Source organism: Ctenopharyngodon idella, chromosome 13, assembly GCF_019924925.1.
Source record: "Ctenopharyngodon idella isolate HZGC_01 chromosome 13, HZGC01, whole genome shotgun sequence".
Lineage (NCBI taxonomy): Eukaryota > Metazoa > Chordata > Actinopteri > Cypriniformes > Xenocyprididae > Ctenopharyngodon > Ctenopharyngodon idella.
Genome location: NC_067232.1, coordinates 3,209,292 through 3,229,785, shown reverse-complemented (window position 1 = coordinate 3,229,785; position 20,494 = coordinate 3,209,292). Strand labels below are relative to the sequence as shown.

Sequence of the window (20,494 nt, the reverse complement as noted above, 5' to 3'; positions counted from 1 at the left end):
TAAGATCTCTAAATGTCAAAATAATCAAAACTTCGCTGAAAAACCTGTTTTACACAATCTTCTACATGTCTTCTGTCGTCTGATTGATAGTTTATACTTTTTAGCAGTTAAAAGACCTTTTATTATTATTCTAAATTCATCACCCTTCAGGTTATTGTACATGTCTTTTTACCGTGAAACCTTTACTGATTTTTATAAAGTAAACATAAGCATAACTTTTATATTTTCAGTAATATTGCAAGATGACTGAAGCATCTTAGGTTTATTGATTATCCATACATCATTTTTTTTTTTTTTTTTTGAAAAAAAAAAAAAAAATTGTGTTAAAGGATTAGTCCACTTTTAAATTAAAATTTCCTGATAATTTACTCACCCCCATGTCACCTAAGATGTCCATGTCCTTCTTTCTTCAGTCGAAAAGAAATGAAGGTTTTTGAGGAAAACATTCGAGGATTTTTCTTTAAATGATACCAGATGAGGAATAAGGGTCTTATCTAGCGCAACGATCGGTCATTTTCTAAAAAAAAAAAAATTAAATGTATATACTTTATATGAACAAATGATCGCCTTCAAGTGGTTCCGCCAAAACCGCACTTTCATATTCTTCAAAAAGCTTACACTGTAGATCCTACACCTTCCCTATTCTACTTACGGAAAAAACGGAACTGGCGCCACGTTCGTTCCGTAAGTTGAATAGGGAAGGTGTAGGACATACAGCGTAAGCTTTTTGAAGAATACGGAAGTGCGTTTTTGGCGGAACCACTTGAAGGCGATCATTTGTTTATATAAAGCATATACATTTAAAAAAAAAAATAGAAAATGACCAATCGTTTCGCTAGATAAGACCCTTTTTTCCTCGTCTGGTATCGTTTAAAGTCCTTTGAAGCTCCACTAAAACTGTAATTTTGACTTTCAACCATTAGGAGACCATTGAAGCCCACTATATGGAGAAAAATCCTCGAATGTTTTCCTCAAAAACCTTGATTTCTTTTCGACTGAAGAAAGAAATACATAAACATCTTGGATTACATGGGGGTGAGTAAATTATCATGAAATTTTAATTGAAAAGTGAACTAATCCTTTAATGTTAGGGAATGGCTGTAATATACAAGTTGGAGTGGTCTACAAATACGGAGGCTGTTTACAAGAAGGGCCTGAGTCGGCTATATTTCTTAAGGAAGCTCAGGTCTTTCAACGTGTGTAATAGGATACTCAAGATGTTTTATCGGACTGTTGTTGCGAGTAGGCCTACTATCTTCTTTGCTGTGGTGTGTTGAGGCACAGGAATCAAAGCAAAGGATGCCAACAGACTACACAAACTCATCAAAAAGGCTGAGTCTGTCCTCTGAGCTTGGTACTTTGGAGGATGTGGTTACGGACAGAATGCTGGCAAAGTTGCTGGCGATTATGGACAATGATGTTCATCCCCTCCATAAAAACACAGAGAAAACAAAACCAAAACTGAGCATAACTGTTACAGTAAGTATCAAATATGATGCATCAGGCTAATAATAAAACAAAATGTGTAAGAATAAAATTCATGAGGTGGTGAGAATATGTATTGCAGATAATATTCAAGTCTTAGCATTGTCAGAAACGCATCTTGATACAATTAGTAATTCTGAGCTTATGATTAATAATATAGATGTATTGTAGCCTATAGGAAAGATCGGGATAAATATGGTGGTGGAGTAACTTTTTATATTAAGAAACAGTGATTTTAGGGAAAGACTTAATGAATAATTATATTGAAGCTATATGGGTACAGATTTCTGTTCCACATTGTAGACCAGTTTTGTTGTTGTTGTTGTATGTTGTTATCATCCTCCCAGTGCTAATGTGCAGTTTTTGGACAGCATATGTGAAATTATGGATGGAGTAACAGATGAAAACAAGGATATATTTTTAATTGGTGATTTTAATATTGATTGGTTTGATTTTGGTTTTTCACTAGTGCGTTTTTGTTTTAAAACGGCTTTTTAAAATGAAAAGGATCCTCGTCTACACCCGCTTGCCACAGCGTTTCGGAAACGATCACCGTCTACACTACACGACCGAAAATGCTTGGCCGTTCATGCGCACTGGGCATGCGCGTATAAGTGTAAACAGTTGCCTCTTGCGCATGTAGGCAGCTGCAGTATTAAAAAAAATGCTGAGTTTAACTGCACAATGGCTGCTAAAAATGACAACAAAGCCAGCAAAGATTGCATTTCAGTCTCCATATTGTTTACACGGCCGTCAAGGATACGCAGAGCGAACTTGGGCAGCCACACCATCGTTTTGAAAAGTCTCCGTTTTGGTCCGTTTATACTGAAACACAACCCCAGCGTTTTCAAACTAAAACGGGGTCTGCAGCGTTTTCGAAAGTCTCCGTTTTTAAGGTTAGAAAACGCCGGCGTAGTGTAAACGACAGGCGTAACCGTAGCAAAGCTTATGCGTTTTAAAACGAAAACGCACTAGTGTAAACGGGGCCTTAAGTGAAGAGCTGCAAACATTTACTAACTGGGTTAGAACTAACAAATTAATTTTAAACACAGAAAAAACTAAATTTATAGTTTTTAGTAACAAAAATAATATCACTAAGGTTGCTGAATTTATTTATTGATGCACCATGGGATTCCAGTGGAACAAGTAATAAAATTGCTGCCTGGGTGTGGTACTTGACAATATGCTGTTTTGGTCTGAACATATAGATCATTGTAAGCAATATGGGAAAAGGTATAGCTGTGGACAGGAAATGTTCTGTGTTTTATGGAGGTTCTGTTGCTTGGAATATGGTTCCCATAAACATACGAAAGAGTCAAAGTAAACATGTGTTTAGAAGACAATGTAAAGATATGCTTACAAATATGTAGTTGTATGTTTGATGTGCTGCTACTGCTAAGATGTGGTGATTTGATCAGAGTAATTGTATTTTTGTTTTTATTTTATTTGTCTTTTTGTCTTGTATTGCTTTGTGGACTGGAGAAGATTAGCAACCACTCTGTAGAAGCTAATGAGGATCCTTTGAACACTTCAGATTGGATCATCAAAAATGATAATCTTAATACCAGGAGGAAACAGTGTCAGTGTGGACAGCTTGCACATAATACGTAAGTAGGCTATTTCAATTTATATTTGGCCATGTTTTAAAAAGCATTTTATTTTTCAGACAGACAGGGAGATAAAGTCACTGGAGTAGCTCTGATTCCTGCATGTTTAGAGAACATTCTCCATATCTTACTTTTACCAACTGACCTTCACCTAAATCTAACAATAACGAGGACCTAGTTAAACAAATAATACAAAATCTGAACAAAGAGTAAACAGCTGGTTACAATTTATTTTGATAGTGTAGTTGCAAAGTTGCTTAAAGTTACTTAAAGGTGGTTGGGGGACCATCAAAATAAAATGTTACAGCATCTGACTTCCTTAAGCAGCAATAATGTTTCAGATCTGCAAGTTGGCTTGGGGGAATTTTACAAAACTGATTCAAGCCGATAATTTTGATAGGTTCAGAGGCACTTATTTTGAAGCAAGCTATTAACGAAAAAAAGAAGAAAAGTCCAAAGAACAGGTGACAGTTCTATGATTTGGAGACCGGTCCGGGATTGCATCCAGTACTTCCTTCACCTGTCGCTCTGATAACACTCCCTTCCAGCGCAGCAGACCAGGTACATACTGCTCACTGCAAAACATTCAGAAGACTTTACTGTTTGAATACTCTCACACAATGAAAAGAGATGCATTTAAACACCTGTAAATACATGTTTGAATCTGTAGTGAGGTGTTAATTAATGGTCTGGGTTTACCTCTCATGTGGGAAATCTTTGAACAAAACACCACAGGTAATCTTCAGTGCATCTACATCACTGTGAAGCAAAACTTCACTCATTCTCTGAAGGAGCAGGTTTTGCTGGGCAACACTGCCATTCTGCAGGCAGAAAACTCAAACTATAATCTTTTTATTTATATAATGAATATAAAAACACACTGTTCTCTTATGTCAACAGTCAATATGTGGAACAATTATGTTAAAGGGGTCCTATTATGCTTTTTTACATTTTCAACTTTCTTTACTGTGCAATATTGCTGTTTGAGCATGAAAAAGGCAAAGTTTCAAAGTCACTCCAAAGGGAGTTATTCTCTATATCAGTAAGTTCTGTTTCTGAACTCCGAGAAATGCCTTGATTGAAGTCTTGAGTTTCCTTCTGAGAACTTACACATCACAATGTTCTCATTCAAATAATTCCTGCCCAAGGCATATGCAAAAAAAGGAGCAAGGCCTGCTTGAGTTGCCTTAGTAGTGTATTAAAACTCGCAGTTATGGACGTGACATTTCTGAAACAGGCTCAAAGTGGTTGAACAATTGGTGCATTCAAGTCCTTCTGGGAAGTTTGTATTATGAGTTGGGAAGTCATGTTTACGACATCAGGTGCATTCAAGTCACTTTTGTTGGAGCAAGATGTCGGCGTATACCTTCTCTTAATTAATCTCACAAAAATACAGCAAGGTTTTTAACTCTACTTCAAGAAAATGAAGAACTAAGAATGTGCATCAGGTGTGTTTTGCTTTTTGTTTTTAATTTATTTATGAAGCCACTGTTAACTTTGCATATTATTGTTATATTACAATGCTATTTTGTGCAGGCAATTCGCTTTTGTTTTATGTAAGTTTTAAAAAAATATGTGAAAAATAATGTTTTTCTAAAGCTATTCTAGTAGACCACAAAAACAAATTCAAGACTTTGAAAAAGGGCATTATAGGTCCCATTTGAATATAGTTTGACCCTGATTTCCAGTGGTCATATGCATCAGGAAATCAGAAATACAAATGGAAATGAATGTAATTTTTTTTCACCAGTTCAGAGAATGTTTTCTGAAAACGTTGAACATCCTTGTTTATCTTTTCCTCAGCATTTCCCCAAAGCCTCTCTAGATTTCTGAACTTTGTCTTCAACAGGCATTCCAGGTACACTTTGGAAACACAGTCGTAAGCTATTTTCACAATCATCTGTGAGAAATAAAGGGAGTGTTGGAGAGAATGAGGGTGAGGTATGGAGCTTGAATCTTTTTGATTGGATTTAAGGTCATACATGGAGCGTACCATTTTGATCTCTAGGGCGGTCTCAGGCAGAGATGAACACTGCTTGTGGATTGCCTTCGTCAGGATATCAATATCCACATTCTTTTTCTTGAAATAACCTCCTAAATTGTCCTACAAATGAACATTTAAAGACAAACAGGACTGTAAGATTGATACAAAATGTTTTTGTATCAGTATCCTTGTTATCCTTGTCTTGAAATAATCTAGACATACTTGTGCTAAGCTTTTCATGATCTTTTGTACAATGGACAAAGCATTATCTTCCAGTTTCTGTAGCATGCTTATAGTGCTTGAGACGTCTTTGCTGTTGTTTTTATCTGGACTGATTTGTGTAGCACAACATCTGTAGTAAAATAACACTGATTTTAGTGTTATTCAGGGATAAAACTCTTACTGTAAGCATGTGAATCAATACATTTTATATTCAGATAGGGAAAGGACAATTAAAAGTGCACTAAAAAGGTTTTTGATGCAAAGAAATTAATATTTGCATTAATATTTTTAAAATGATACACTCACATTATATAATAATGACTCTAGTCATAATTGTGAGCTAGCTATTTTATTCTACACAAGGATGACAGATTATTTTAGATAAATTTGAGTCACTTTACCTTAATATGCCCACAATTATAATTTCACACTTTGAATAAATCAGTCAAGGGTGACAAACATGTCTTGACTTATTTGTCTTGAATGCAGATTTAATTATAGGCTACAATGTTAGTTTCTGAGCCATGTATGCTTAATGATCATTAGTAAATACCTGAGTTGCATACAAGTGTTGATGATCCGAAACAGATACACAGAGTTCTTCTCAGTGAACCTTAGTGTTTTTAGGTGTTTATTCTCAATATCCACATACCTAAGAAAACACATATTTATATTAAGTACAGGATCACAAACCTTCCCTCTCCCACAACCATGCACTAAAATGATAATCACTTTAAATGAAAATCGTTTTAATGTGTGAACCTAATGTAAGATGAGGAGAAACCTACTTCTGAGCAAAACCATGCAGCTCTTTACTACAGAGTGTTTGTACCGCATGCATCAAGGTCAGACCAAACTTTTTAGCATCTGAAATAGCATGATTCAGGCACTGTGAAGACAAAACATGAAATAAGAGAGCAATATATCATATAAATCCCCTCCCCTTTGATATCTTTTTACATGAGAAAACAAAAATAAATTTTGCTTTACTTTCCCTCTCCAAGAGCTACCTGAGTGACATCCATGTGAACTTTTATGAACGTTTCTTCATCCATTGAGTCCTCATGTCCATGTTGCTCATCATAGTGCAGGGTGTTCTCTAAAGTCCTAGAGATGTCCTTCTGTTGCAATTAAAGTGTGACAGAGACGTGTGTTACATCTCTCTTGTTTTGGGTCCTTTCATGCATTACTGTGATATTAGTCAGTATAATGAGAGTAGTACTTAAAATAACACTCAAACAGTCATAAACTGTGAAGTCCTACCTGAAGTTGTGTAAGTAGTTTCAGCTTTGCTTTCTCAAACCATCCTGTCAACCACATTGGGTCGTTCACTGTCAATTTTGAGCTGAAACGTAAATGAGTAGTGGAAGTGTCTTATACGCTCTTCAAGGCTCATTTATTTGTTTAAAAATACAGTAAAAACAGTAATATTGTAAAATATACACAGCAGTACTCAGAGTACATATGATCCCTCTCTAGTGTTGAAGTAACACTAAAGTAGTTAAAGTTAATGAAATAATTAAGTGATTAAGTGATGATTGAGCATTAGTGATGAACACCTGCTGTTAACAAGCAGAATCACTGAAGGCAAACACAAGAACTACATATGATTTCCAGCCACAGCCTATGATGAACTCAACTGAAAATAAAAGACATTAAATCTCTCAAGATCTGATTAAACAACTCCACAAACAGCATATTATCTCATTAACTTTAACTCTGCTTCAGTGTTATTTTAACTCTATGTAGAGAGGGACCATATGTTCTCTGAGCAGGGTTGAATTAACTCTGGGGATTTTGCTGTGTAATTACAATTTAAAAGAACTGTTTATTTTAATATATCATTTATTCCTGTGATGGTAAAGCTGAATTTTCAGCATCATTACTCCAGTCTTCAGTGTCACATGATCCTTCAGAAATTTTAAAATGCTAATTTAGTGCTCAAGAAACATTTCAGCATAAAAGGTTGTTGTGCTGCTTAATATTTTTGTGAAAACTGATTCTTCTTTTCAGAATTCTTTGATGAACAAAGTTATAAAGAAAAGCATTTATTTGAAATACAATAAATGTATTTTGTGTCATTTTTTATCAATTTAATACATCCTTGCTGAATAAAAGTATCCATTTCTTTTTTTTTTTTTTTAAAAAAAGCACTCCAAAAAGTGACTACAAATGTTTGAATGGTAGTGTACATTTCAACAGTTCAAAATTAACTTGTTTGTTATACAGATTTCACATTTACATCAAATTTGCAGTGCATACCTGAAGAAAACATCTTTTCCCCACAGTATAAGGCAGAAGGTCTCCTTCACAGACAGATCTCTGTTTAGCAGCAGGTCCAACTTGGTAAAGAGGTGACGACTGTAACTGTCAATCAGATGAACTAGCAGCCCAGCATCTTCCAGTACCGGTGTTAATCGAAGGACCTCATAGCATATCTTGTTCTGTGTGCTCTTTAGAAAGTCCTGTAACTGCTTTAACTGAGATCCTGGCAGCGTGGGAAAGTGGTTTTCCACAAACTGATCTATTACTTGAAGATACTCACAGAGCCAGTTCTGGGGGAAGCTGCCTTCTTTCTTGTCTGTGGTAACACCGTTCAGTTTGCTCCACTTTTTCAACACCTCAGCTGCTTCGACAAAGTCCTCAGGGTTTGAATGTTCATTTAGAATCTTTCTGAGAATATCAAGCACTTTCTTGCCACTCAGTTGAACTCCTGAAGCAGTTGCCATCTTTAAGTCAATTGTGCTTTTCCTGTTCTCCTGCTAAATGCATGTGAATTTCTGTGCATAAATTTTAAACCTGTATGTGAAACAACATGCAAAAGAATTGCATCAGTGTCCACATTCAAAGGACAAAACATGCATTCTGCACTGTAAAACTATTTTAAACTATTTTAAAAACTGATTGATCGAATGTAGAAAACGTTTCGAATGAGCAACTTAAAATATTAAAAAGCAAAAACTTAGGATAACACTTTAGAATACTGTTTCTTACTGCATAACTAATAAGGAATTACTGAAGAACTAATAGGTAATTCTTCATTAACACTTAAGTCACTACTGTTAACTACTAAGGAAGATGTGTTAACTAATCAGTATGTAATAGAATTTTGATTATGTTAAGTAACAGTTAGCTAATCAATAACTAATGAATTCTGTCATGCCTTCTATAGAACTACTATTAATTATCTACTAATTAATGTTCAAGAAAAATAACTATGAAGTAACTACTAATGAACAGAAAATTATTCATTTCATGATTCAATTCAAAATTACTTTAGTAAAATTACAACTACTTTGTTACAGTCCACCACCTATTATTATTATTATTATGGAAATGAAATATGCATTTATATGCTGCATAATGTACTGCACTTCCAAAAAGACTCATTACAACAAATTGTTTAGAAGTTTTTGCCTGTATGGTGATTAGCTACTTTGTGCGCATGTTCAGAAATCAGCTTCGGAAAGGAACCCCACCCCCACTGCCTTGCCATAACTATCTAACTTACCACAGATATAAAATATTTTATTCATTTATTTATTTATTTATTAACCCAAACACTGGGATGAGGCTGTTGAGTCATTTTTGGGTTATTTTTTCAGTATTAGTAAGTTTTTGTGTTGTTATTGACCAATATATATATTTGAATCAGAATTATGTGGTAATTCTTTATTAATTACTAATGGGTTCCTTAAATCTTCACCTTAGAATACTGTTTCAAGTTCTAAGTAATTACTGCAGAATTATCTAATAATTCTCTATTAATTACTAATGGGTTCCCTGTATTTTCACTTTAGAATACTGTTTCAAGTTCTAAGTAATTCCTGCAGAATTATTTGATAATTCTTCATTAATTACTAATGGGTTCCCTGTATTTTCACTTTCCCTCAGTCATTGCCTTACATACTGGAATTTAGTCAATGGTAATGTGATATGCTGAGGAAAACAGACACACTTACAGTACTGTATATGAAATATAAAAACTAATCTCAGGTAAGTTGACTATGGCAAGGCATTTAGAGTGGGGGTGGGGTTCCTTTCCGAAGTTGATTTCTTACAGAACACACTCACAAAACAATTATTTACCACACAGGCAAAAACCTCTATAAAATGTATTGTATTTATGCTCAGTTTGATCACTAATGATGCACTTAAATAATTTGTGTTTTTGGTCAAAGCATATGGATTGATGACATGAATGTTTGTTATTCAGAAATAATTGATGTTTTAGCTTTATGTAGTGTTTTGATCATATTTTGCTGTAGCAGTTGTATGTTGTTTAAGTCACCAAGTGTTTGGCGAAGTTTCTTCCATTTCAATAAATATACAATTTGTTTTGGTGTGTAAAAGTATAACTCTATGTAATTTTATCTGTTTGCTCAACAAACCGACACTATCATGTAATAATAAAGCTCAGCTTAATGTAAAATGCAAGCTTATTGAACTTGAATCCGTAGGTAAAACTTTATTACTTTTGAGAACTTATCATTTTATGTAGGGATGTCCCAATCAGGTTTTTTTGCCCTCGAGTCCGAGTCATTTGATTTTGAGAATCTACCGATACCGAGTCCCGATCCGATAAAAACAAATATAAATAAAAATAAAAACAAATACAAATATAAATATATTTGTTTTTATATTAGACTTTGTTTTTATATTATATAAATACTTTGCCGGCATTTAACCAATAGCGTCTCTGCAACAAAGTGATGTCATGCCGCACGCGTTGCTGTTTCTGTGTTGAGTCAAAAGGGTCTAAAGCCTCGTTTACACTGCACGCGTGTGCGGCGCGTTACGGCTGCGACGCGGCTACCGGAGCTGATACGCGGCCACTCTAGTCAATGCTCGTGTTTACACCAGCCGCGCCGCTGTGCGTTTTCGAAGCGTCCCAGAAGTGGCTCGCCGCGCCGCTTCGCTAAAGATAGGCGCCAAGCCTATTTTTGACGGACGCTGCGTCCAAGACGCACAGCTCAAATACAAAATAAAATCAAAATAATCACCCTGTGTAAACTCCCGCTCATATTTCACATCACTAGGAGGCCAGAAACTGAAGACAAGAGATTCGAAGTTGAAAAACTTGAATTGTTTTTGTTCTTGTCATCCATTGGACTTTTAAGTGTATAAACTTTGTCTGTAGGCTACAGCAAAATAAAGTATGGCATAATGACCAACTTATAAAAACGAATGTATAGCTGTCTTTGTAAAGAAATGCTCACATATGTAGCTTCGAGCCGCTGCTGTGACGCTGTACAAACGCTTCTAGTGTGAATACTCGCGCGTCACTGGTGTAGTTACGCTCACGCTTGCAGTGTGAAACAGGCGTAACTCTGTGCCACCGCATAACTATAGATGTGTTAAATATAATGAGAATATATATAGCCTAAATATCCGAGTCCTGATCGGGAGGTAACGTCCGATTCCGATCGAGTCTGAAACCACGTGATCGGATCTGGACATCCCTAATTTTATGTTTGACCAACTTTAATTAAGTTGATATAACAATTTTCTGGTTGCTTCGAGTTTTCTTAACTTCTGTTTTTTTACAGTATGATTGCATCTAATATGCATTTCCCCCCCTCAAACATGCTGACAAGATGTTGTATTTTACCCTCCAAAAATGCCTGACTCATTTAAAAATAAAAAAGCATTATCTTACCACAGGAGGTCTCTGCGTGCTGTAGTGATGTCTACCACAAGAGGAAACTGCACAATGGTATTCCTGGCTATAGGTTTATCTGTCTTTATCCGCTTTTATTATTTTTGTAAGTGTAATGTTACTGTACGAGGGCTTTTAGAGTCTGCAATCTGTTTGATTTAGATCCATGAAGCCAGCTGTAATACAAGTGCTCTGTAATAAATTATGAATTTCAACTATGTTGTTTTTCTCTTATGCACAGGTATTGGAAAGGCGGGGCTTGAATCATCTCTGTGACTCAGCCGAATTAAGGGATTGAGCAACTGGTATTTGTTGTTGAGTTAGAAGAAGAAAGAAGCTACTCTGAAAAACCAGTTGGTCTGGACAGATCTGAAGAATATCATGTACAAGAAGACACCACCCAAATGATTTATGGGAAATCAACAACTGGAAAAAGATTCTGAATATGTTTTATTATAACCGCTCTGACCTGCAGGCTGAACTTCACACATATACACCAACACCCCCTCCTTCTACTATTCAACCTGCTTTTATGGTCTGTGTGGAGGATGTGTGCCGGGTCTTCAAAAAAAACAAAAGAATAGGAAAGCTTCAGTCCCAGATGGAGTCTCACCTGCTTGTTTAACAGCTTGCACTGACCAGCTGGCCCCTATCTTCACACAGATCTTCAACAGATCACTGGAGCAGTGTGAAGTTCACTTTAAAAAAAAAATGGTGCTATATAGTACTAAAAGTGGGTTTTTTTTGGCTTGTAATCATAAGGGAACCACTTTAAGTGCTGTATAGCACCAAATCTAGGTGCTTCAGTGGTTCTTCACCGGTTCTTTGGGATGACTGAGGTGCTATAGCACCACTGTATACAGAACCTAAGCCCCTGAATGGTTCTTCAGCGGTTCTTCAGTGGTTCTTTGGGGTGGTTAAGGTGCTATATTGCACCACTGTATACAGAACCTATTAAGCCCCTTTAAAGGTCCTTTACAAGCCAAAGAACCACAGTTGGTGCTGTTTAGCACCATTTTTCTTGAAGAAATAAAATGCGATATGGCATCTCTTATGGGTTCTACATAGCACCATTTGACAAAGGTGCTGTAGAGCACCTTTAAAGATATGGTGCTACATAGCAGCAAAAGTGGTCCCCCTATGATTATGAGCCAAGAACCACTTTTAGTGCTATAGCACTTTTTTTTTAAAAGTGTTCCCTGTTACTTTACATTGAACTAAAAGACTACAGACCTGTTGCTCTCAAGTCTGTGGTCATGAAGTCATTTGAGAGACTGGTATTGGCCCACTTGAAAGACATTACTGGACCCCATCTGGATCCCCTTCAGGTTGCTTACAGAGATAACAGGTCTGTGGATGATGCAGTCAACATGGGACTACATCCTGCAACACCTCGGCAGACATGGGAATTACACAATACACAAAAGGTTAAAGAGCTGGCAGTCACAACAACCTGGAGTTTAACACTTTCAAAACAGTGGAGATGATTGTGGACTTCAGAAGAAGGTTTATTGATTATCCATACATTTTTTTTTTTTTTTTTGGAAAAATCCTGTTAATGTCAGGGAATGGCTGTAATGAATCCGCACGATGGAGGAGATAACAAAACAATCTTTAATAAAATAAACAAGGAACACTCAGGAGATCACAGGAGAATAAATCAAATACAATCACATTAACACTGATGACAATACCGGTGGCCTGTTGCATGAAGCTAGTTGAACAAACTCAGAGTAGGTTTAGAGTTGACAAATCCAGATAAATCCAAACTGGTTAAGATCAGGATCAGATGTTGCACAACGCTCGGTATAAACTTTCTCTGTCAACTCAGGTTTAATCCAGAGTTTGCGGTTAACTCTAAAGCGCGTGCACCTGAAAGCGTGACACGTGCGGCAAACAGCCAATCACACGGAACATACAGAGCGTCCGTTTGATTCACTTCTCATGAGAGAGCCGTGCAATTCACTTCTCTTCTGAAGATTAAGAGATCGTTATGAAAAATATCATGAAATTAAATGCATTTACAAGGCAGGAATAAACACTGCTGCAGTGAAAGTTTGAGAAGGCAGCTGAAAGAAAATATCTATGTCAATGCATGTGAATCAAAGAAATATGCCTAATAATTTATAATGTAATAATTTATATTAGATTCACAAAGAGCTCAAATGAATACACATAAGCTTAATTTGTTTAAAAGCTTTATATATCGATGCATGTATTATATTTATATCAATTTAAAAGCAAAGTTAAATATTAATTGTCAAATAATATAATAGTTATATGAATATACTATTATATGAATTATACATAATTAATTCATATAATATAAATATAATAAATAATTAGCAGCAAAAGATGAGCAATTTTGTCTCTAAAATGTTTTCACTATAAACTGATTTAATTGGGAGCGAGAGATACAGGGGGAGTGGCTTTATTGCATCAGATACATGTCACTTTACTCACAGCTGATTGGTCCAGTTTGGGTTTGCGATCTCTAACCCAGAACTCCGGAGCAGGTTAGCCGTGTAGCGTAAGTTACCATAGCAATGAAACCCGCTAAAAACCAATCCACCTTCATAAGCCCGAAAAAACAGAGTTTACTCAAACTAATCTTGAGCTTAACTGGGTAGCAACTGAAACCAGCTTTGTGCAACAGGCCACAGACGTTAGAATGAAGGAAACTCAGAGCTGAAATACATACAGGGATAATTAATGTAACTAGGAACATGTGAGAACTCAATCAAAAACAATGGAGACAAACTAGCAAAGGGAACACAGAAACTGGGTGGGGGTGTTAAGACCCTGAGATATTTTGTCTGTATCATCTATCATTGTGTGTATACTCTCTCTCTGTGTCTGTGTGTATAGACGTGTTTGTGTTCCAGGTGAGCGTTATCTCCATTAACCGGTTACAAACTGTGATTGGTCCAGCCAAGCACCTGACCCGCACATAAGGACCGCCCCAAACATTCAAAAAGTTCGAAAGAGTGTCGTGCCAGAGAGATTGTGAGTGTTTAGTAGTGAAACTGTATTTGTTTATTGTTATCGTTGTTTCTGATTCACCGGTTTATTTGATCTTTGCCCGTCTGACTACGTTTTGAAATTCCGAATCTGATTTGTTTGCCAAAAATACTGCTGTAAATATTCTTGTAAATACAGTTTCACTTTAAGGGATGTAGGGTGTTTGACGCCAATTTATTTGTATCTTATTTTAACTTTGTTTATGGTTAAGGGAGGTAAGTTAAGTTGCATTTTGTTTTCTTTATTTTTCGTTGAGGTAATTTAGTTTGTAAAAGAAGATTGTTTTGTTTGTTGTTCTGGCCTGGTCTGCCCCTGACGCTAAACCCTTTATCATTGTAAATAAAATTTGTATTATTTGATCTCTCTCTCTCTGGTATTGAGACTCGCTTCCTTTCAGTTACGGCTGACCCCTAGCGGTCGTAACAGAACACAAGACCAAAACTGAGCATAACCGTTAGTTAAAATGTATGAAAAGATGCATCAGGCTTTTGAGGAGCGTTTGTCTCTCAGTTGTTAGTGAATTGCATGATGTTTTGAGTGAAATTTATGTGCAATTTTTATACAAGTAGTCTGCTACATTGTTATAAGGATCTCACTGATTTACATTACAAGCTATCAGAATTTTATCTTAATTTTTGGCCATTTTAAATTGTAAATTGTTATTCTAAATTGCATATATTTTGATCAGTTTGGACCTCTGAATAAAACCCTCCCCCCCCCATTGAGTATGAGCTCTATATTCTCTTATATCATACTATTCTCCTATGTATCATACTATATAAGAATTCAAACTTGATGTATGAAATTATACTCAAACTTTTCCATTTCAAAAACGTATATTTTATATGTTTTAGATATATATATATTTTATATATCTCATTTCCACCTGTTTTAAGCTTTGAACACTTCAGATCGGATTATCAAAAACGCATCTTAATACCAGGAGGAAACAGTGCCAGTGTGGACAATCTGCATAATCTAGCTACATCAATTTATAGTTGGCCACATTTAAAAGCATTATAATTATTGTTTCAGATAGACTGGGAGATAGTCACTGGAGTAGTTCTGACTCCGGCATTATGTGTAGACAGGTGTGAATGAAAAGATCTAGGACCTTGTTAAAAAATTAAGATCAGATCAGGGCTGCATTTCCCAAAAGCGTCGTAAACCAAACCAAAGAACCACTGGTCTCTACAATCAATTTAGCTCACGATGCTTGAGAAACGCAGCCCTGATTTGAATGCTAGAAGGCAGAAATAGCACAATGTTTGGAGAACATTCTCCATATCTTTCTTTTACCAACTGACCTTCACATAAATCGTACAACTGGACAATGAGGATCCAATTAAACAAATAACACAACATCTGAACAAAGAGTAAATGTTGGGTTACACCTTATTTTGATGGTCTGCCTTTTAAGACATTCATTTAACTATAGGTAACTTTGCAACTACATGTCAACTAACACTCATTAGAGTATTAGTAGACTGTTAGGTTGGGGTTTGGGTAGAATAAGCTGACTTGTAGTTGCAAAGTACTTAAAGTCAATAGAATGTCTGTTGGGGGACCATCAAAATAAAGTGTTACCAAATGTCTTTGCTTGAAAATATTAACCTCCTTGAGCAGCAATAACATTTCAGATCTGCAAGTTGGCTTGGGTGAATTTTACAAAACTGATTCAAGTCAATGGTGTTGATAGGTTCAGAGGCATTTATTTTGAAGCAAGCTATTAATGAGAAAAAGAACAAAGGCCCAAAGAACGGGAGACACGTCTATGATTTGGAGTCGGGTTCGGGATCGCATCCAGTACTTCCTTCACCTGTCGTTCTGATAACACCCCCTTCCAGCGCAGCAGACCAGGTACATACTGCTCACTGCAAAACATTCAGAAGACTTTACTGTTTGAATGTATTTAAGTATTCAACCACATGTTTGAATCTGTAGTGAGGTGTTAATTAATGGTCTGGGTTTACCTCTCATTTGGGAAATCTCTGAACAAAACACTACAGGTAATCTTCAGTGCATCTACATCACTGTGAAGCAAAACTTCACTCATTCTCTGAAGGAGCAGGTTTTGATGGGCAACATTGCCATTCTGCAGGCAGAAAACTCAAACTATAATCTTTTTATTTATATAATGAATATAAAAACACTGTCCTCTTATGTCAACAGTCAAGGATATGTGGAACAATTGTTAAGGGGGTCCTATTATGCTTTCTTTACTGTGTAATATTGCTGTTTGAGCATGAAAAAGGCAAAGTTACAAAGTGTATTAAAACTTGCAGTTATGGACGTGACATTTCTGAAACACGCTCAAAGCAGTTGATCGATTGGTGCATTCAAGTCCTCCTGGGAAGTTTGTATTACGAGTTGGGTTTATCACAGTTTACCAAATCAGGTGCGTTCAAGTCACTTTTGTAAAATGGCGACGTACCTTCTCTTAATTAAAAATTCAACTCATTAATACAATATTTCTGACTTTAATGCACCAAATCAAAACACGGTGATCCAGCTGACCAATAAGAGCACATTACTCTTTACAGAAGGAGGGGCTTCATAGAAATGGGAACTAAACAGAGTGTTACAGACAGAGATGCTGCAACAAAAAATTTTGAACATCCAAGCATGAAAAGCTATTCTAGTAGACCCCAAAAACAAAATCAAGACTTTAAAAAGGGCATAATAGGTCCCCCCTGAATATAGTTTGACCCTAATGTCCAATGGTCAAGTGCATCAGGAAATCAGTCCTTAAATACAGATGAATGAAAGAGAGATTTTTTTTTTCACCAGTTCAGAGAATGTTTCGTGAAAACGTTGAACATCCTCGTTTATCTTTTCCTCAGCATTTCCCCAAAGCTTCTCTAGCTTTCTGAACTTTGTCTTCAACAGGCATTTCAGGTACACTTTGGAAACACAGTCGTAAGCTATTTTCACAATGATCTGTCAGAAATAAAGGGAGTGTTGGAGAGAATGAGGGTGAGGTATGGAGCTTGAATCTTTTTGATTTGTTTTAAGGTCATACATGGAGCGTACCATTTTGATCTCTAAGGCGGTCTCAGGCAGAGATGAACACTGCTCGTGGATTGCCTTCATCAGGATATCAATATCCACATTCTTTTTCTTGAAATAACTTCTTAAATTGTCCTACAAATGAACATTTAAAGACAAACAGGACTGTAAGATTGATATAAAATGTTTGTTGAAGTATCCTTGTTTATATAGTAGCATGGAGAAATCTGATATGAAACAATTTATGCAGCTGAAAGTGATAGTAGCCTTTTCTTCAGAACAGATGATCATAATAACATTGAAATAATCTAGACATACCTGTGCTAAGCATTTCATGATCTTTTGTACAATGGACAAAGCATTATCTTCCAGTTTCTGTAGCATGCTTATAGTGCTTGAGACGTCATCGCTGTTGTTTTTATCTGGACTGATTTGTGTAGCACAACATCTGTAGTAAAATAACACTGATTTTAGTGTTATTCAGGGATAAAAGATTGCAGGGTTAACTCTTACTGTAAGCATGTGAATCAATACATTTTAGATAGGGAAAAGCCAATTAAAAGTGCACTAAAAAGTTCACATTAAAGAAAGGTTTTGATGCAAAGAAATTAATATTTGCACTAATATTTTTTAAAATTATACACTCACAGGATATAATGACCCTAGCCTATAGCCTATATTTTATTCTACACAAGGGCTGTCCCTTATGATTGACAATATTTTAGCCAAATATGGCAGTCAAATATTAGTCACTTTATCTTAATGTCCCCACAATTATAATCTGACACTTAATTATACAATGTTAGTTTCTGAGCCACGTATATTTAATGATCATTAGTAAATACCTGAGTTGCATACAAGTGTTGATGATCCGAAACAGATACACAGAGTTCTTCTCAGTGAACTTTAGTTTTTTTAGACGTTTATTCTCAGTATCCACATACCTAAGAAAACACATTTATTTTAAGGGTCACAAACCTCCCCTCTGCCATAACCATGCATTAAAATGATAATCACTTGATACTCATTAAATGAGAATTGTTTTAATGTGTGAACCTAATGTAAGATGAGGAAAAACCTACTTCTGAGCAAAACCACGCAGCTCTTTACTACAGAGTGTTTGTACCGCATGCATCAAGGTCAGACCAAACTTTTTAGCATCTAAAATAGCATGATTCAGGCACTGTGAAGACAAAACATGAAATATGAGAGCAATATATCATTTAAATCCCCTGTGATACCTTTTTATGAGAAAATAAATATAAGTTTTGCTTTACTTTCTCTCTTCAAGAGCTACCTGAGTGACATCCATGTGAACTCTTATGAACGTTTCTTCATTCATTGAGTCCTCATTATGTCCATGTTGCTCATCATAGTGCAGGATGTTCTCTAAAGTCCTAGAGATGTCCTTCTGTTGCAATTAAAGTGGGACAGAGACATCTGTGTTACGTTTCGGTCCTTTCATGCATTACTGTGTATTAGTCAGTATAATGAGACTGAAATACAGTAATTTAAATTACACTCAAACAGTCATAAACTTGTTAAGTCTTACTCTTACCTGAAGTTCTAGAATCAGTTTCTGCTTTGCTCTCTCAAACCATCCTGTCAACAGCAGTGGGTCGTACACTCGCAGTTTTGAGTCTGAGCTGAAACAAATGAGTAAATGTACTGTAGTAGTAAGATTTTTTTTAAATGTTTTTTAAAGAAGTCTCGTACGCTCTTCAAGGCTCTTCAAAAACACAGTAAAAACAGTAATATTGTGAAATATTATTACAATTTAAAAGAACTGTTTATTTTAATAAATTTTAAAATGTTGTTTATTGTTGTGATGGTAAAGCTGAATTTTCAGCATCATTACGCCAGTCTACAGTGTCACATGATCCTTCAGAAATCATTCTAATATGCTGATTTGCTGCACAAGAAACAGTTTATATTATCACAGTTAAAAAGGTTTGTATGGATTCATTTTTTTTTTTAGATTTCTTTGATGAAAATAAAGTTAGAAAGAAAAGCATTTATTTGAAATAGAATAAATGTCTTTAGTGTAAATTTTGATCAATTTAATGCGTCTTTTCTGAATAAAATCCATTTCTTTTTTTTTTTTTTTAAATCACAGTGACTCCAAACGTTTGGTAGTTTACATTTCAACAGTTCAAAATTAATTTTTGTTGTTGTTGTTATGGAAATTTTATATTTACAACAAATTTGCAGTGCATACCTGAAGAAAACATCTTTTCCCCACATTATTAAGCAGAAGGTCTCCTTCACAGACAGATCTCTGTTTAGCAGCAGGTCCAACTTGGTAAAGAGGTGACGACTGTAACTGTCAATCAGATGAACTAGCAGCCCAGCATCTTCCAGTACCGGTGTTAATCGAAGGACCTCATAGCATATCTTGCTCTGTGTGCTCTTTAGAAAGTCCTGTAACTGCTCTAACTGAGATGCTGGTGGTCCCTCTACTGGCAGCGTGGGAAAGTGGTTTTCCACAAAATGATCTATTTCTTGAAGATACTCACAGAGCCTGTCTTGAGGGAAGCTGCTTTTCAGCTTAGCAGCTGCCTTGTCAAGGTCCTCAGGGTTTGATTGTTCACTCAGAATTGTTCTCAGAATATCAAGCTCTTTCTTGCCACTCACTTTAACCCCTGAACCAGATGCCATCCTGAAGTCGACTGTGCTTTCCTGTTCTCCTGCTGAATGCATGTGAATTTCTGTGCATTACTTGCTTTTGAAATTTCAGACTTGCATGTAAAACAACATGCAAAAGGACTGCACCAGTTTCCACATTCAAAGGAGAATACATGCATTCTGCTCTGCACGTTTTTAGACAAACTCTATTTTAAAAGCTGAATGAACTATCAAATGTAGAAAAAGTTTCATATGAGCAACTTAAAATGTTAAAACCCACAAGTTTGGTGGTGAGGGTCCAACTAACAAGCTGCTGAGCATGTGTTTTTTGGTCAAAGCATGTGGATTTATGATGATATGAATGTTTGTTATTAAGAAATAATTGATGTTTTAGCTTTATGTTGTGTTTTTGATTATATTTTGCTGTAAATGTTGTATGATGTTTCAAGTCACCATTAGAATGATAAGTGTTTGGCGAAGTTTCTTCCATTTCAATAAATATACAACTTGTTTTGGTGTATAAAATAATTTTATCAGTTTGCTCAACAAACCTACACTTTCATGTAATATTAATAATGCTCAGCTTAATTTGAAATGCAAGCTTATTGAACTTGGATCTATAAGTAAAAACTTTATTATTTTTGAGTTTACAAAATTTATCATATTATGTTTGATCAACTTTAATTAAATTCATATAACAATTTTTCCATATTCAAAAAAGTCCTGCAGCTGGTTGCCTCGAGTTTTCTCAACTTCTGTTTTTACAGTCTGAATGCATTTAAAATGCCTTTTTCCCCAAAGATGCTGACTATTTTATTTTATTTTACCCTCCAAAAATGTCTGACTTTGCTCAGTTATTTAAAAATAAAAAAGCATTATCTT

The 20,494-nt window shown here is 35.6% G+C and overlaps 1 protein-coding gene across 16 annotated transcripts in view; it reads right to left on the bottom strand.

Moving 5' to 3' along the window:
* Positions 1-2,917: 2,917 nt before the first annotated feature.
* The window catches only part of LOC127524732 (uncharacterized), a 32,949-nt gene continuing 15,372 nt past the window's right edge, over positions 2,918-20,494 (bottom strand). The window contains exons 1-11 of one of the 16 annotated variants that reach the window (XM_051916548.1): positions 10,958-11,130; positions 7,561-8,097; positions 6,562-6,643; positions 6,309-6,419; positions 6,087-6,187; positions 5,852-5,950; positions 5,299-5,428; positions 5,086-5,196; positions 4,840-4,992; positions 3,792-3,913; positions 2,918-3,667 (exon numbers count right to left, since the gene is read on the bottom strand). In XM_051916548.1, coding sequence (XP_051772508.1) covers positions 3,523-3,667; positions 3,792-3,913; positions 4,840-4,992; positions 5,086-5,196; positions 5,299-5,428; positions 5,852-5,950; positions 6,087-6,187; positions 6,309-6,419; positions 6,562-6,643; positions 7,561-8,027 — 1,521 coding nt within the window. In that variant the 5' untranslated portion in view covers positions 8,028-8,097; positions 10,958-11,130 and the 3' untranslated portion in view covers positions 2,918-3,522. Of the gene's footprint in view, positions 3,668-3,791; positions 3,914-4,839; positions 4,993-5,085; positions 5,197-5,298; positions 5,429-5,851; positions 5,951-6,086; positions 6,188-6,308; positions 6,420-6,561; positions 6,644-7,560; positions 8,098-10,957; positions 11,131-15,668; positions 15,853-15,951; positions 16,074-16,765; positions 16,919-17,011; positions 17,123-17,305; positions 17,436-17,832; positions 17,932-18,069; positions 18,171-18,284; positions 18,399-18,545; positions 18,634-19,205; positions 20,489-20,494 lie in introns of those variants that run through there. The other 15 variants (XM_051916546.1, XM_051916545.1, XM_051916544.1 and 12 more) reach the window with 15 other exon arrangements.